This window comes from Nerophis lumbriciformis, linkage group LG04 (assembly GCF_033978685.3).
Source record: "Nerophis lumbriciformis linkage group LG04, RoL_Nlum_v2.1, whole genome shotgun sequence".
Taxonomy (NCBI): Eukaryota; Metazoa; Chordata; class Actinopteri; order Syngnathiformes; family Syngnathidae; genus Nerophis; species Nerophis lumbriciformis.
Window position 1 is genome coordinate 41,920,001 of NC_084551.2, and position 16,804 is coordinate 41,936,804.

Here is a 16,804-nt window from a genome sequence, read left to right on the forward strand (position 1 = left end):
CACAATTTGTTGTCTCCATATTTTGCAGATTGCCGTTTTTTGGTCCATGTCGGACTTCTTTAAAATTCAAACAAAAAGGAGGTTATTTTTCCTTTTTTTGGCACCACTCTTTGAGTTTTGTTGGTTTAGCTTTCATTGTGCTTTTCGGCTCTGCTTCGCTGTTGACATCTGTGTTCCTGACAGCTCTAGCCGTAAGGTTCTTGCTGTGACATAAAAATGCTGCAGTTACTTTAGACGCAGCCCAGACGTTAACATTCCGATGTAAACTTATTTGTGACTGGTGTGTGTCGCAGGGTTCTTGTCAGGACCGATAGACGGAGCCAGGCGAGTTGCCAAGGTTACAATGTTTTATTTTGGATACCACAAAGTCTTTTCTCGTCTTTGCTTCTCTCCCAAAAGTCTTTCCTCTTTCCTTTTCTGGCTTTTCAGCTCCCCTCCTGCGGTCACCAGCGCTGCTAATAAAGAGACAGGTGATTAGATAACTCGTTCCAGCTGAGATATTCACTCACCTGCCGTCTGCTTCACAGCCGGCTCCTGCACATGCCCTGCCCGCAGGTGACGCGTGAACCACGCCCCTTCCACAAGCCTCCACCGAGGAAGTCGGCCACGGCCACCTGGAAGTTGTAGGGCTGCAACGCGAGGTACCACCGGGTGATCCTCGCGTTGGCATCCTTCATGCGGTGGAGCCATTGGAGCGGTTTGTGGTCCGAGCAGAGGCTGAAGGCTCGCCCCAACAGGTAGTACCGGAGGGCCCCGACCGCCCACCGGATGGCGAGGCACTCCCTCTCTACCGTACTGTACCTCGCCTCTCGGTCCGAGAGTTTTCGGCTGATGTACAGGACGAGGCGTCGACGCCCCCCACTCGCTGGGACAGCACCGCCCCCAGCCCCTTGTCCGACACGTCCGCCTGCAGACAGAAGGGGACGGCAAAGTTAAGCATGCACAGTACCGGCTCCTCGCAGAGTGCTTTCTTTACCTTCTCAAACACCCGCTGGCACTGCTCCGTCCACTGGACCAGATCTGCAGCCCCTTTTCGGGTGAGGTCAGTCAGTGGGCTGGTCAGGTCTGCAAATCGGGGAATGAACCGGCGGTTGTAGCCTGCCAGCCCCAAAAACTGCCTCACCTCTTTTTTTGTCTTGGGAGGTGGACAGGTTGCGATAGCCGCTGTCTTGTCCATCTGCGGCCGCACCTGTCCCCCAGATACTGTACCTACCTCCGGCCAACTGCACACTTTGCCTCAGGGACTCGAGCACCGCTCCCACCCGCCACATATGTTCTTCCCAGCTGCCACTCTGGATGATGACGTCATCCAAATACGGCGCCGCGTATACCGCGTGAGGGCGCAGCACTCGGTCCATGAGGCGCTGGAACGTGGCGGGCGCACCGAACAAACCAAACGGAAGTGTCACAAACTGGTATAAACCTTCCGAATGGAGAAGGCCGTTTTTCCCCGGGCCTCTGGTGATAAAGGAATCTGCCAGTAGCCCTTGGTTAAATCCAGTGTCGTGAAAAAACGAGCAGTGCCTAGCCGATCCAGAAGCTCGTCGACCCGAGGCATTGGGTACGCGTCGAAACGTGATATTTCATTCACCTTGCGGTAATCCACACAGAAGCGCACCGACCCATCCTTCTTCCCTACCAGAACGATGGGGATGCACCACGCACTGTGGGATTAATCTATTACACCCAACTCCAGCATGGATTTTAATTCTTCCCGAGCTACTTTGCGCTTGTGTTCCTGTATGGCCGAGATCGCACTGTAACGCTGGTCTCAATATGATGTTGAATGAGGTTCGTGCGGCCGGGCCGAGAGGAGAACACATCAGAAAAGCGCCGCTGCAGCTTAGTAACATCCGCTTTCTGCGCTAACGTGAGTTGGTTGTCACAGGGCAGATGAGGGGGCGGGGCAGAGCGCCGGACCTCTGGCCCCTACTCCTCCTCCTCCCTCACTACCGTCACCATGGAAACAGGCTCTGCCTCCCTCCATGCCTTGTAGGTTTAGATGGTAAATTTGTGTGCCTCCACCCCGGTCCGAGCGCCGAACCTCGTAGTCCACATCACCCACTTGCCGTGTGACCTCAAAAGGACCTTGCCACCGCGCAAGTAATTTGGAGCTGGAAGTTGGGAGTAATACAAGCACTTTTTCTCCTGGTGAAAATTTTCTTAGCCAAGTCCCCTTGTTATACGTGCGCTGCTGACGTTCCTGGGCGCGGAGCAAATTCTCGCGTGACAAGTGCCCCACCGTGTGGAGTTTTGCTCGCATGTCCATGACGTACTGAATTTCGTTTTTGCTGGAGCTCAGACCCTCCTCCCAGCTTTCCTTAATTATGTCCAGCACTCCGCGCGGCCTCCGGCCGTACAATAGCTCAAAAGGCGTAAAGCCTATGGAGGCCTGAGGTACCTCCCGCATCGCAAACATTAGGGGATCCAGCCATTTATCCCAATTTGGTTTGTCCTTGTGCGTAAACTTACGGATCATGGTTTTCAGCGTCTTGTTTAACCGCTCCACCAGCCCGTCTGTTTGTGGGTGGTACACACTGGTGCGGATCGCTTTCATTCCCAGTAACCCGTATAGTTCCTTTATCGTGCGTGACATAAAGGACGTGCCCTGGTCAGTCAGAATCTTTTTCGGGATTCCGACTCGGGAGATGACCTGAAACAGAGCTTGCGCCACACTCATGGCGGAGATGGAGCGCAGGGGCACTGCTTCGGGATAGCGCCTTGCGTAATCCACCAGGACTAACACAAAGCGATATCCCCGTGTGCTCGGGTGAAATGGTCCGATGAGGTCCATCCCAATTCTCTCGAATGGGACCTCCATAAGCGGCAATGGGCGCAAGGGCGCCTTCAGGATGGCCGCTGGATTCACCAGCTGGCAGTCCGGGCAGGCAGCGCACCAGCGGCCCACGTCTGCCCGAATGCCCAGCCAATAGAATTGGGCCATGACCCGATTGAGTGTCTTATCGTAGCCCATGTGGCCAGACATGGGATTAAAATGCGACGCCTGGAAAACCATTTCCTGGGTGAATTCTTCTCCGGTGTGAGTGTCACGGCTCACTCGGTATAACCTGTCTCTAATAATCGAAAAGTGGGGGAATACCCACACTTTTCCCGGGTGCACCAGCTGACCGTCGATGTAATCCACCTGGTCCCAGGCCGTGCGCAAGTTTTCATCACGGGACTGCTCGAGGGGAAATCCTCCGTAGGGTGCCAATGGGGCCCCTGGTTGGCTTCCCGCGTAGCCCCTGCTGGTTCCCGCTCGGCAGTATCGGATGAACCCGCGTCGCCACTGAGAACCGCGCGGATACTCCCCTTTCCTACACCCCGTGAACGCATCCCCACACGTTGCGTCACTAGAAGATTAAATCCCGGCCAATTTGTCCCTAATATTATGGGATGCGCAAGGTGCGCGCTTACAGCAACCTTGACACTATGCTTTTGTCCCTGATACCAAATTTCAACTGGCACAATGGGATACGTGTGCACATCCCCATGAATACACCTTATTTTCCCCCCTGTCGCATGCCTCAGTGCACCGGGTCGAACCAGGTTTTGGTAGATCATGGACTGTCTACAGCCCGAATCCACCATTGTACTCCCTTGTACCCTTACCGGGACACAATACGTCTCCCCTGGATCGTGGGAGGGCGCTGGGGGACCGACAACCCGCATCACCTGTCCCACCTCCATCAGGGAGCAGTCTCGCCTCACATGACCGGGTTGTCCGCACCCCCAGCACACCGGCCCTGGTGCTCGAGGTGCCTTCTGCGGGGGAAGCCCCCTCTCAGCAGCGCTGGTACCCTGAAACGAAGGAGCATAGGGAATGTTACAACCCCTCAAACCCCCCTTGATATTGCTGTTGGCTGGAATGGTTGTGGTGTGAGGTGGCCATGTCCGGGCCAGGAACCTGCTCGTGGGTCCAGGCCACCCCCTCCGGTTGCGCGAGTCATCTCCGCGGGGCTGGGATGGGCCGTTCTGCCGGAGGTTGGGGAAGTGCACCCAGGCTTCTGCTGGGAGACTATGCGCAGCTTAACCCCCCACTCGGTGTCTGGCCAGTCACACGCTGCTGCCGTGGCCTCGAAGAGGTCGAAGAACACCAGTGGGTCTTCGCCTTCCGTCATCCGCTGCATGGCGGCTGTCTTTCCCGCCTTTGCGGCTCCTCCCGCCTGGCTCACCAGCACCTGCAGGATCTGGGTCTGCTGGCGGCCCGTCTCCATCTGTTGCTGGCTGGCCGCTGACACCTCCGCCAACACTCTTCCGAGCGCTTCCAGGGGGGTTGGGGCTGACATCTCTTCCTCGGTCCTTGCTTTGTTGGGCGCAAAATGTGACAGGTGCGTGTCGCAGGGTTCTTGTCAGGGCCGATAGACGGGGACAGGCGGGTTGCCAAGGTTACAATGTTTTATTTTCGATATCAGAAAGTCTTTCCTCGTCTTTGCTTCTCTCCCAAAATTCTTTCCTCTTTCCTTTTCTGGCTTTTCAGCTCCCCTCCTGCAGTCACCAACACTGCTAATAAAGAAACAGGTGATTAGATAACTCGTTCCAGCTGAGATATTCACTCACCTGCCATCTGCTTCACAGCCGACTCCTGCTCATGTCCCGCCCGCAGGTGACGCGTGGACCACGCCCCTTCCACAGTATTATATCGTACAATAGACAATTGGGATAAGATACGGATATTTTGTATTACGATGTATATCATTATATGGCAATCCTCAAATTGGCCATAAGCAACATTGACATAAGCGGTTGTCACCATAACTAAAACTAGTCATTGCTTGCACATTTACTTGTGACTTTGGCGAGAGACTTAAGCAGAATGGGTGATGATTTTCGAAACTATTTAAAAAAAATCAATGGGTGTTGTTATTGTGGAAAGAGGGAAGAAAGAACGTCTGAGAAATGTACTGCTTTAAGAATACAAAAAATTGGGGGCTTATGCAGAAAATTTGAAGAAAAGCAATATAGGGCTGGGCGATATATCGATATACTTGATATATCGCGGGTTTGTCTCTGTGCGATATAGAAAATGACTATATCGTGATATTCGAGTATACGTTCTCACGCAGTTGCTTTTAGTCGCGGGCATTACACTGCATGCGTTTCCCACTCTTTCTTGTCTCTCCTTCTCACAGAGACTTAAAACAAGCGCACCTTCTTACATACGTCACGTGTGCAACGTCACACGCTCCCGCGGAGCAGAGAGATAGCGACATGGTAACATTAGCTGTGAAGCTAACGGTGCGGTGCGGGTGGTAATACGAGAGAGAGAAGGTGCGAATCTGGTAACAAATGGAGGAAGAATTAATTACCAAGAAAAAAAGCACGGGGTCCATCGTCTGGCGGTGGTTTGGCTTCAACCGGGAATATGTTGAACATTTATGTGGCAAAAGCGTTGCTACAAAAAGTAGCACCTACTGCTAATGTGTAGCATCATTTGAAAAGTCACCCGCTAGAGAATGAAGAGTGCTTGAAACTCTGCATGTCAACATATCCGGCCGGTGCCACACCAACAAAATGCCCAAGCAACCATTTCCAGAACAACACAGTATGAAAAAAAAGTCAACAACAGAAGGAGATAACGTCCACAGTAACCTACCACATAGCGAAGGACAAACACCATTTGATTTCCTATTATGCATTTTTATTTGACAGTTATTGAAATATCTTGTGTGACATCATGCACAAAAGTGCACTTTATTTGTTTTAAACTATTATGTACAATAGCGTTCTGTACAAAAAGTGCACTTTAATTTAGTGTTGTTTTGATATGTCATCTTTGTGACATCATTCACAAAAGTGCACGTATAGCTTGTTTTAAAATGTCTCTGACAATCTTGCACTTTCTGTTTTGGAAATGACATGAATGTCGGACTGTCTGATTGTGGCAGTCCGCTCCCTGTATGCTCAGTGCCAGAGCTTGGTCCGCATTGCCGGCAGTAAGTCGGACACGTTTCCAGGGAGGGTTGGACTCCGCCAAGGCTGCCCTTTGTCACCGATTCTGTTCATAACTTTTATGGACAGAATTTCTAGGCGCAGTCAAGGCGTTGAGGGGATCTGGTTTGGTGGCTGCAGGATTAGGTCTCTGCTTTTTGCAGATGATGTGGTCCTGATTAGGGCTGAAACGACGCGTCGACGTAGTCGACGTCATCGATTACGTAAATACGTCGACACCGTTTTTTACGCGTCGCATACTTGAATAGCCGCCGGGGTGCTAATTAATTTAAAACCTCTTCTCACTCCTGCGCTTACTAAAAGGCGTGAGGTAAATTTAGGCCTGCGCTTATAAATTTGAGTGATGTAAGGATACCATCATGAAAAGCACATTTAATACAAAAAACGTTATTATGGTCTTACCTTTACTTATGAGTCCATGCGCAGCTGCTTCTGATCAAAAGCATCGATAACTTGTTTATAGAAGTCTTCCTTATCTTTCTTCAGTTTTAAAAGTCTCTCTGTCTCGATGGAGATATTCCTTTAAGTATTACCTCCTGCTTCGATTGAAAGTCCAGTTTAGAAAACTGTTTTATTTTAGATATGTAATCCTCAATGTTAAAAGTGCAAGCAAACGATCGCTGCTCACTCTTGTTGCTTGTTGTCTTCTTCTGCAGCACAGGTCTTCTGCAGTACCGGTAGTTGCAAGAAGGATCACTAGCGCCCTCTACCACCAGGAGGCGGGAGTCATTTAATGACTCATATTTGACACACGCAGCTACGGTATATTAATAAAACATAGCTGCTTACTGTTCTTTTTAGCATATTCAAAAGCTTGGACCTTAAATCCTACTGAATAGCTCTTAATCTTCTTCCCTTTATGCGATTTCAAATGATTGAAATCAGCCTCCTCCATTTTGAAAATGATGACAGGTGAAGTGTCACTCATGACGTGACGAGTTTGACCCAGCGGAAGTTCTAGACATATGCTAATTATTTTGGGAAATGAGTTTGACCCGGCGAAAATTCTAGACATGCGCTAATAAAATTAATATTTTGCGAAACGAGTTTGATCCGGCGCTAATCCTGAGCCGGCGGTAAGGCCAAGCATGCTCTAATTATTTTGCGAAACGAGTCTGACCAGTAATTCGAGGCATGCGAATACTATATACCCGGCGCCAATTCAAGGAAATAATGTTTATCTTTATTTTTGCACATTTTAAAGCAAAATAAGCAATACTTTTACTTTTGAAATGCTTATACTATTGCAGAATATTAAGATTTTCACTGTATGTTTATTTTATATTTGCACATTAAAAAGCAAATATGCTACTTTTAATTTTGTTAAATGTTAAAAGTTTTAAATGTTTACATTGTTACAGAATATTTTGTCATGTTGTTGTCAATGTTGACTGAGTGGCCATACTTTTTTTTTTGTAAATAAAAGCCATGCCTTTTGAAAAAACTGGCCTACATTTATTTTTTCATCTTCTTTTTAAATAAAAAAATAATCGGTAAAAGGAAAAATAATCTATAGATTAATCGAAAAAAATAATCTATAGATTAACCGATTAATCGGAAAAAAAATAATCTATAGATTAATCGATAGAAAAATAATCGTTAGCTGCAGCCTTAGTCCTGATGGCTTCATCTGGCCAGGATCTTCAGCTCTCACTGGATCGGTTCGCAGCCGAGTGTGAAGCGACTGGGATGAGAATCAGCACCTCTAAGTCCGAGTCCATGGTTCTCGCCCGGAAAAGGGTGGAGTGCCATCTCCGGGTTGAGGAGAAGATCTTGCCCCAAGTGGAGGAGTTCAAGTACCTCGGAGTCTTGTTCACGAGTGAGGGAAGAGTGGATCGTGAGATCGACAGGCGGATCGGTGCGGCGTCTTCAGTAATGCGGACGCTGTATCGACCCGTTGTGGTGAAGAAGGAGCTGAACCGGAAGGCAAAGCTCTCAATTTACCGGTCGATCTACGTTCCCATCCTCACCTATGGTCATGAGCTTTGGGTTATGACCGAAAGGACAAGATCACGGGTACAAGCGGCCGAAATTAGTTTCCTCCGCCGGGTGGCGGGGCTCTCCCTTAGAGATAGGGTGAGAAGCTCTGCCATCCGGGGGCAGCTCAAAGTAAAGCCGCTGCTCCTCCACATCGAGAGGAGCCAGATGAGGTGGTTCGGGCATCTGGTCAGGATGCCACCCGAACGCCTCCCTAGGGAGGTGTTTAGGGCACGTCCGACCGGTAGGAGGCCGCGGGGAAGACCCAGGACACGTTGGGAAGACTATGTCTCCCGGCTGGCCTGGGAACGCCTCGGGGTCCCACAGGAAGAGCTGGACGAAGTGGCTGGGGAGAGGGAAGTCTGGGCTTCCCTGCTTAGGCTGCTGCCCCCGCGACCCGACCTCAGATAAGCGGAAGAAGATGGATGGATGGATGGATGGATGAATGTTTGTGCCACTGCTTAATAACTGTTTAATAAATACAGTTTTGGTAAATTGATTTAGTTGTGATTTCCCTTTCTGCATGAAAGTTTAAAATGAGCATATATTAATGCAGTATGAGCAAGAATGTTTTAAAGTAGACACATAGAATCATCATACTGGTGTGATTATATGCATCAAGTGTTAATTTAAGGCGAAGGCAAAATAGCGAGATATATATTGTGTATTGTGACATGGCCTAAACATATCGAGATATTAATAAAAGGCCATATCGCCCAGCCCTAAAGCAATGGTTCAATGTTGACATAATCACAAATCTGCTTTTGTAAAAAAATTTAATTTAATGACCAAGTTATTGTTTCTCCAACAAATGTCGAACTAAATGTACAAAGAAATGACCCCCTTGGGTCTCAAATTTTATGTGGACAAATGCAGTGGTGAATCGTTTAGAGAACGGGAAAACTACATGCACAGCCTATTCAGTTATTAATGTTTTTATTGTTAGCCAGTAGAAGAAAGATTTGCACTTGTACAAAAGTGTGGTTGACATCGTCAAAGCTATTTCAGGTTAGTATGAGGGATGTGGACTTAAACGAGTTAGGTAACTAGCAATTAGTTGTAACGCTAGCAAACTTCTTGCAGGAGGTTTTACGAGGAAGGAGCGATCATGCTGGGAGAGGAGGCGGGGCTTCTAGCGGACACGCTCATCGCACTCAACACCATCGACTTCAGGTATTGATGCTCTTCTACATAATTTATTTTGTCCAGTGAGGTTGTTGAGTGGAATAGATTAGGAGGTGATTGTCCTGGAGAAGGGGCAAAAGAGTATTGTTACCTAAATTGTTGTATTATTTGCATTGCCTCCCAATAACAAAATTTGTTGACACTTTTTTTTAGTTATGTGAAATTCTTTGTATACTTTTTGAATTTAATTTGATTCATATTTTGTACTGCAACAATCCATCCATCCATCTATTTTCTATCGCTTGTGTTATGAATTGATCAAGGGTGTGACCCCGGGATGCAGAGACGGGAGGCAAGATTGAATACAAAAAAGGAAAAATGGAGTAAGTCCAAAAAGGGGTAACAAAAGGCGATGGGACAGAAGTGCACACCATGAATACTAACAAAACAGGTTTTCAGTGGTCGGCGGGGAAAAAGCCAGGGCACACTAAGCACAGCATAAGTCCTCTTTAAATCAAGGAGGCTAAGAAACAAACACAAAGAGGTTAAGATTAACAGGACTAAGAAAAGGCAACGTACCAAGACTGACGAGGCGAAGCAGGCACATGCACGTGCGGGGTTCAGGAAACATTAACCGGCAAGGTCAAGCTGTGGGTGACGAGCCTAAATACTGGCGAGCTAATTGCGAGCAGGTGTGCCACAAGGTCCGCCCCTCGCAGAGGATGAATCACTAAAAAACACAGGTGCAGACAAGGAGAAGGCAGGAACACACTAAAAACACAACAGCTTGTCCTTCTTGGGGTCGCAGGGATGGCCGAAGCCTATCCCAGCTGCATTCGGGTGGAAGGCGGGGTAAACCCTGGACACGTGGCCACCTCATCGCAGGGCCAACACAGGTACACAGACAATATTCACACTCACATTCACACACTCGGGTCAATTTAGTGTTGCCAATCAGCCAGAGTACCCAGAGGGAACCCACACAGTCATGACAACATGCAAACTCCACACAGAAAGACCCTGAGCCTGGGGATCGAACCCAGGACCTTCTTATTGTGAGGCGCCAGCACTAACCCCTGTTTCACCGTGCTGCCTGTACTTCAACAATTTAATGGGGAAAAAAGTGTGCAAGTTTGGCATTTGAAAATATTCAGAATTATGAATGGTGTGGTCAGATGAAACAAAAATGTAGCTGTTTGGAGGAGAAAAGGTGAGGCCTTTAATCCCAGGAACACCAATCATACCATCAACCATGATGGTGGTAGTATTATGCTCTGGGCCTGTTTTGCTGCCAATGGAACTGGTGCTATACAGAGAGTTAATTGTTTTGCAGCACTTTGGAAACATTTTGTTGTTTAAATGTGCTATATAAATAAAGTGGATTGAATTGGATTGGATAAATGGGACAATGTAAAAGGAGGATTACCTCCAAATTCTTCAGGACAACCTAAAATCATCAGCCCGGAGGTTGAGTCTTGGGCACAGTAGGGTGTTCAAACGCCTTATTGCAGTGAAACTTGCCAAGGGACATGTAACCAAATATTAACATTGCTGTATGTATACTTTTGACCCAGCATATTTGGTCACATTTTTAGTAGACCCATAATAAATTCATAAAAGAACCAAACTTCATGAATGTTTTTGTGACAAAAAAGTATGTGGTCCAATCACTCTATCACAAAAAAATAAGAGTTGTAGAAATGATTGGAAACCCAAGACAGATAGATAGATAGATAGATAGATAGTACTTTATTCCTTCAGGAGAGTTCCCTCAGGAAAATTAAAGCCATGACCTTATGTTCTTGACAAGTGTATATAAACGTTTGACCACGACTGTGTATATAAATATAAATATATATATATATATATATATATATATACTAGAGATGCGCGGTTTGCGGGCACAACCGCGGAGTCCGCGGATTATCCGCGAATCGGGCGGATGAAATTTTAAAAAATTCGATTTTATCAGCGGGTCGGGTCGGGTCGGGTCGGGCGATTGAAATTAAAAAAAATTAGATTTTAAATAGATTCAGGCGGGTGGCAGTTAAACCAATTCGGAAATATATATACATAGTTAAATGTTGTTACCCACATACGAAAAACGAGCAGGCACCTGCAGCATATGCCACAACAGAAGAAAAAAAGAAAAAGAGATGGACACTTTTACGGAGCGGAGAAGGCCCCCGACGCCTCGCCGGGGTCTGGGACCGAGGCCCCTTCCCCCGAGAGGGCCCCACCGGGAGCCGTAGCTGAGGCGATCCGCGAGAAGGGCCCGACGCACGTCCAGGGTCACCACCGCGCCCACCGCACCGACACCCCGCCTCGTCCGCCTTCGCCGCGGCCGGCGTCACGCGCAGCAGGTAAGCAGCTTACCTGCCCGCCACCCCCGTGGCCGGGGGCTCGTAACAGGGGTCACTCCGCGCGCTCCGCCCGCGCAGCTTACCTGCCCGCCACCCCTGTTGCGGAGTGACCCCTGTTACGCGCCCCGCGTAACAGGGGTCACTCCGCGCTCAGTGCGCTCACGAAAGGGGTGGGGCTCACCCTGGTTGATACAGACAGCAGCTAGGACGGTGGCCATGGAAGTTGGAACCCGCTAAGGAGTGTGTAACAACCCACCTGCCGAATCAACTAGCCCTGAAAATGGATGGCGCTGGAGCGTCGGGCCCATATACCCGGCTGTCGCCGGCAGCGAGACGCGCTTGGAGGTGCGCTCAGCGCGGCTCCCATATGATTGCGCACTGGTGTGCGTCTGGGTCGTGACAGCGTGGCACGCGAATGCTGCATTGGATCAGTCTCCTTTCTTTAACAGGCAAAAGCTTTATAACCTCACTAATGCCTTGCATCGTCTATATTAGATATATAACAACGGGCGGGTGCGGGCGGATGGCGGGCGGATGCGGTTCTGATCAAATGTTAGATCGGGTGGATTGCGGATGGTTGACGACTTTCTGATGCGGTTGCGGATGAAATAATTGCCTATCCGCGCATCTCTAATATATACACTGTCTGGGCTTGTGGAGGTGGATCTTTACTCTCACTTTCACAGTGACTATTTCGTCTTTCAAAACCGGACTATATTAACGAAAAAATGTATGACACAAGACACACTCTTCTTTTTCACTTCCTCCTCTCATTGCACTTTTAATGCTAAGAGCTCATCGCCAATGCCACTATAGATGCCTTTTGCTAAATTTTGTATTGCAAAGCAGGTGTGTATGAGGTTTACGATGCATACGGCCACGGTTCTAGTATCATTTGCTTATGAGCGAGGGCGAAACGAAAGTGACAAATCCGCATTTGTGGCAGCCTGACACAAATAAATAAATGGAAACACTGGCTGTTTTTGAGACAGGAGGTGTTCTGCGACTGCTCAGTCCTTACATGCCAAGAATAGACACGGCTTGAAGAGTATTGTACAGTATTCGGTAACGATACTGAAAAAAGCAGGTATAGATATTTTTTTGCGTGATGGTATCAAAGTATGGCTATTCTTGAAAACCTAATGTGTATCATCAGATTTAAAGTTAGTTACAACAAGCAAATGGCGCGGATTGGGGGAATAGTCCGTTTTTTGAAAGACAAATAAAGTCAAATTCTGCACTTTATCTCCCATGTTCTACCATCAACTATCCCGTCTTGTCCCTTTTAGCTTCTGTCTGAAGGGAGAGGGTATGGATGGCGGGGGCCCCGCAGTGATCGACTACATGCCTTACTTGAAGTTTACTCAAAGGTACTGTCAGTGCACCCTGTGGAGTGTGCAGTGTGTGCGTTGACAACAGCGGCGTTGTTCCCCCGTGTGTGCAGCGCAGACAGCATCAGCAGCGACGAAGATGAGATGCGCACGCTAGGTAGCAGTGGCAGCGAGAGCAGCACGCCAGACAAAATAGCCACAGCCGCCTCCATCTTCACCGAGCAGAGCAACTTGGTCAGCAAGTGCAAGCGCCTGGAGCAGAAAAATCGCATGGCGCTGGAGCAGAAGGTATGTTACATCCTAGATGAAAAAAATGCCTGAATTAAATATGCACTATGACATTTTCCTGGATGGCGTTCGGAAATGTCACAAGGAAACTTTTTGACAAAAGCTGAGTTCTTACCTAAAAGTACTTTATTTTGAATTCTGCTGCAAAGTGCTTGAAATTGTTTGCTCCAGTAGTACAGTGGAACCTCGATTAACAAACCTCTCTATTTACAAACCTTTAGGTTTACAAAACTTTAGATTGCGTCAACTATGCCTCTGTTTGCGAACCATGTCTTAATGTACGGACACTCATTAATTTAGTGTAGGTGTAAGATTCTTGTTTGCAGACAAAGTTTTGTTGTGTAAGAGATACCTTTTATATGCTAACAGTTTAGGTTTACTCCTTTCTGAGCTGCCACCTTATCGTGGTAGAGGAGTTTGTGTGTCCCAGTGATCCTAAGAGCTAGGTTGTCCGCGGGCTTATATGCCCCCTAGTAGGGTTTCCTAAGACCAACCGGGATTGGACTCCGCGAGGGCTGCCCTTTGTCACCGATTATGTTCATAACTTTTATGGACAAAATTTCTAGACGTAGTCAAGGGCGTTGAGAGCATCTGGTTTGGTGGCTGCAGGATTTGGTCTCTGCTTTTTGCAGATGTGGTCCTGAGGGCTTCATCTGGCCAGGATCTTCAGCTCTCACTGGATCCGTTCGCAGCCAAATGTGTGACGCGACTGGGATGAGAATCAGCACCTCCAAGTCCGAGTCCAAGGTTTTCGCCTGGAAAAGGGTGGAGTGCCATCTCTGGGTTTGGGAAGAGATCTTGCCTCAAGTGGAGGAGTTCAAGTACCTCAGAGCCTTGTTCACGAGTGAAGGAAGAGTGGATTGTGATATCGACGGCGGATCGGTGCGGCGTCTTCAGTAATGCGGACCCTTTATCGCTCTGTAGTGGTGATGAAGGATATGAGCCGGAAGGCAAGCTCTCAATTTACCGCTCGATCTATGCTCCATCCTCACCTATGGTCATGAGCTATGGGTTATGACCGAAAGGACAAGATCACGGGTACAAGCGGCCAAAATTAGTTTCCTCTGTCGGGTGGTGGGGCTCTCTCTTAAAGATAGGGGAAGAAGCTCTGTCATTTGGGAGGATCTCAAAGTAAAGCCGCTGCTCCTCCACATTGAGAGGAGCCAGATGAGGTAGTTTGGGCATCTCGTCATGATGCCACCCAAACCGCCCATCCGGGGGCAATGTTTATAAGAATCAAAATCAGAATAGTTTTTATTGCCCTTGTTTGAGAACGGGTTCACAAACTAGGAATTTTTCTTGGTGCAATCGTGCAACATAAAACACATATAACACATATTTGGTAATAAAAAGAGCTGTAACTGAGCTATCAGATCTTGTTATTGTTCATGTGCCTGATGGCCGAGGGGAAAAAACTGTTCAGGTGGCGGGAGGTGTGGGTCTGGATGGACCGTAGTCTCCTGCCTAAGGGGAGAGGAGAGAATAGTTTGTGTCCAGGGTGAGAAGAGTCAGCTGTGATCCGACCCACACGCCTCCTCGTCCTGGAGGAGAACAGGTCCTGGAGGGATGGGAGCTTGCAGCCAATCACCTTCTCAGCAGCACGTACGATGCGCTGCAGTCGATGCTTATCCTGGACTGTGGCGCCGGGGAACCACACTGTGATGGAGGAGGTGAGAATGGACTCGATGATGGCACCTTAAGTTTCCTCAGCTGCTGCAGGAAGTACATCCTCTGCTGGGCCTTCTTGATGAGCTGATGGTCGGCTCCCACTTGAGGTCCTGGGTGATGGTGGTGCCCAAGAAACGGAAGGAGTCCACAATGGAGACGGGGGTGGGAGAGTTAATCAGGATGAGGTGGGATGTTGGGGCTGTGACTTTCCTGAAGTCCATGATCATCTCCACTGTTTTCTGGGCGTTCAGCTCCAGGTTGTTGAGGCTGCACCAGGACACCAGCCGGTCCACCTCTCTCCTGTAGGCGGACTCATCGCCATCCGAAATGAGCCCGATGAGGGTAGTGTCATCCGCATACTTGAGCAGCTTTACGGACTGTTGACTGGAGGTGCAGCAGTGTAGGGCCGATCCGGCCAGTAGGAGGCCACGGGGAAGACCCAGGACATGTTGGGAAGACTATGTCTCCTGGCTGGCCTGGGAAAGCCTTGGGATCCACCGGGAGGAGCTGGACGAAGTAGCTGGGGAAAGGGAAGTCTGGGCTTCTCTGCTTAGGCTGCTGCCCCTGCGACCTGACCTTGGATAAGCGGAAGCAAATGGATGGATGGATGGAGTTTAGGTTGACACTTCAGCCTTCTTCAGAGCAGACGTAGTGTAGCGTTAGTGTACTCTCTCTTTCTCAGCTGCGTTGTGTTCTTCCTACGACTACAAACCCATGCCGCCGACATAAGAGGCGAGTGTGCTGACTACCGAGCTAAAAACTCGGGCTATCCACTGGCATGCCAGCACTAGTCTTGAAGTTGTGAGTGGGTGAGGTTTACCGATAAACACTGTGGAGAACTGTAGACAATGCTGAAGACACAAGTCCATGTCAGAAAACCAACAAATGTAGCTGAACTGCACCATTTTTGTCAAGAGGAGTGGTCAGAAATTCAACCAGAAGCTTGCCAGAAGCTTGTGGATGGCTACCAAAAGCGCCTTATTGCAGTGAAACTTGCTAAGGGACATGTAACCAAATATTAACATTGCTGTTTGTATACTTTTAACCCAGCAGATTTGGTCACATATTCAGTAGACCCATAATAAATTCATAAAAGAACCAAACTTCATGAATGTTTTTTGTGACAAACAAGTATGTGCTCTAATCACTCTATCAAAAAAAAAAGAGTTGTAGAAATTATTGGACACTCAAGACAGCCATGACAATATTTTCTTTACAAGTGTATGTAAACTTTTGACCACGACTGTGTCTGCGATTAATCCCGATTAATTTTGAGTTAAGTATGAACAAAATGCGATTAATTGTGATAAAATATTTTAATCGTTTGACTGTCCTAATATATGTATACATATATATATATATATATATATGTATATATATATATATGTATATATATATATATTTTTTTTATTTTTTATTTTTTTTATATATATATATACATATATATATGTATATATATATATATATATATATATATATATATATATTTTTTTTATATATATATATATATATATATATATATTTTATATATATATATATATATATATATATATATATATATATATATATATATATATATATATATGTGTATATATATATATATATATATGGGGGACAAACAACCCTTTGTAGAGCTGCATATATCCTACGGAAGAAGCTGCTGACCCTCCGTAGAGCATAGTGGCACGGGAGGTGGGGAAGAAAGAAAGCAAGGAAGCGAGCGGCCTTCATTACCAATCCCTACCTGTGGCCAACCAGCTGCTCTGGGACAAACACAGCGGTCAGCTTGAATGCCCAAGAGAGGAAGTGAATCGCTTCATATATACATATCTATATAAATGGATGTATATGTGTATGTATATATACTGTATGTATATATGTATATGTATATATATTTATTAGGGGTGTAACGGTACGTGTATTTGTATTAAACCGTTTCGGTACGAGCATACTTGCCAACCTTGAGACCCCCGAATTCGGGAGATTGGGGGGGGCGTGGTTAAGAGGGGAGGAGTATATTTACAGCTATAATTCACCAAAAGTCAAGTATTTCATATATATATATATATATATATATATATATATATATATATATATATA

General features: G+C 47.3%; 1 protein-coding gene across 4 annotated transcripts in view; it reads left to right on the top strand.

Annotated features, from left to right (window-relative positions):
* rundc3b (RUN domain containing 3b) overlaps positions 1-16,804 on the top strand; it is a 104,022-nt gene that overhangs the window by 50,709 nt on the left and 36,509 nt on the right. For all 4 annotated transcript variants that reach the window (XM_061955797.1, XM_061955804.1, XM_061955802.1 and 1 more), the window contains exons 5-7: positions 9,013-9,102; positions 12,707-12,787; positions 12,862-13,036. In XM_061955797.1, the coding sequence (XP_061811781.1) occupies positions 9,013-9,102; positions 12,707-12,787; positions 12,862-13,036 (346 nt within the window). The remainder of the gene's footprint in view (positions 1-9,012; positions 9,103-12,706; positions 12,788-12,861; positions 13,037-16,804) is intronic.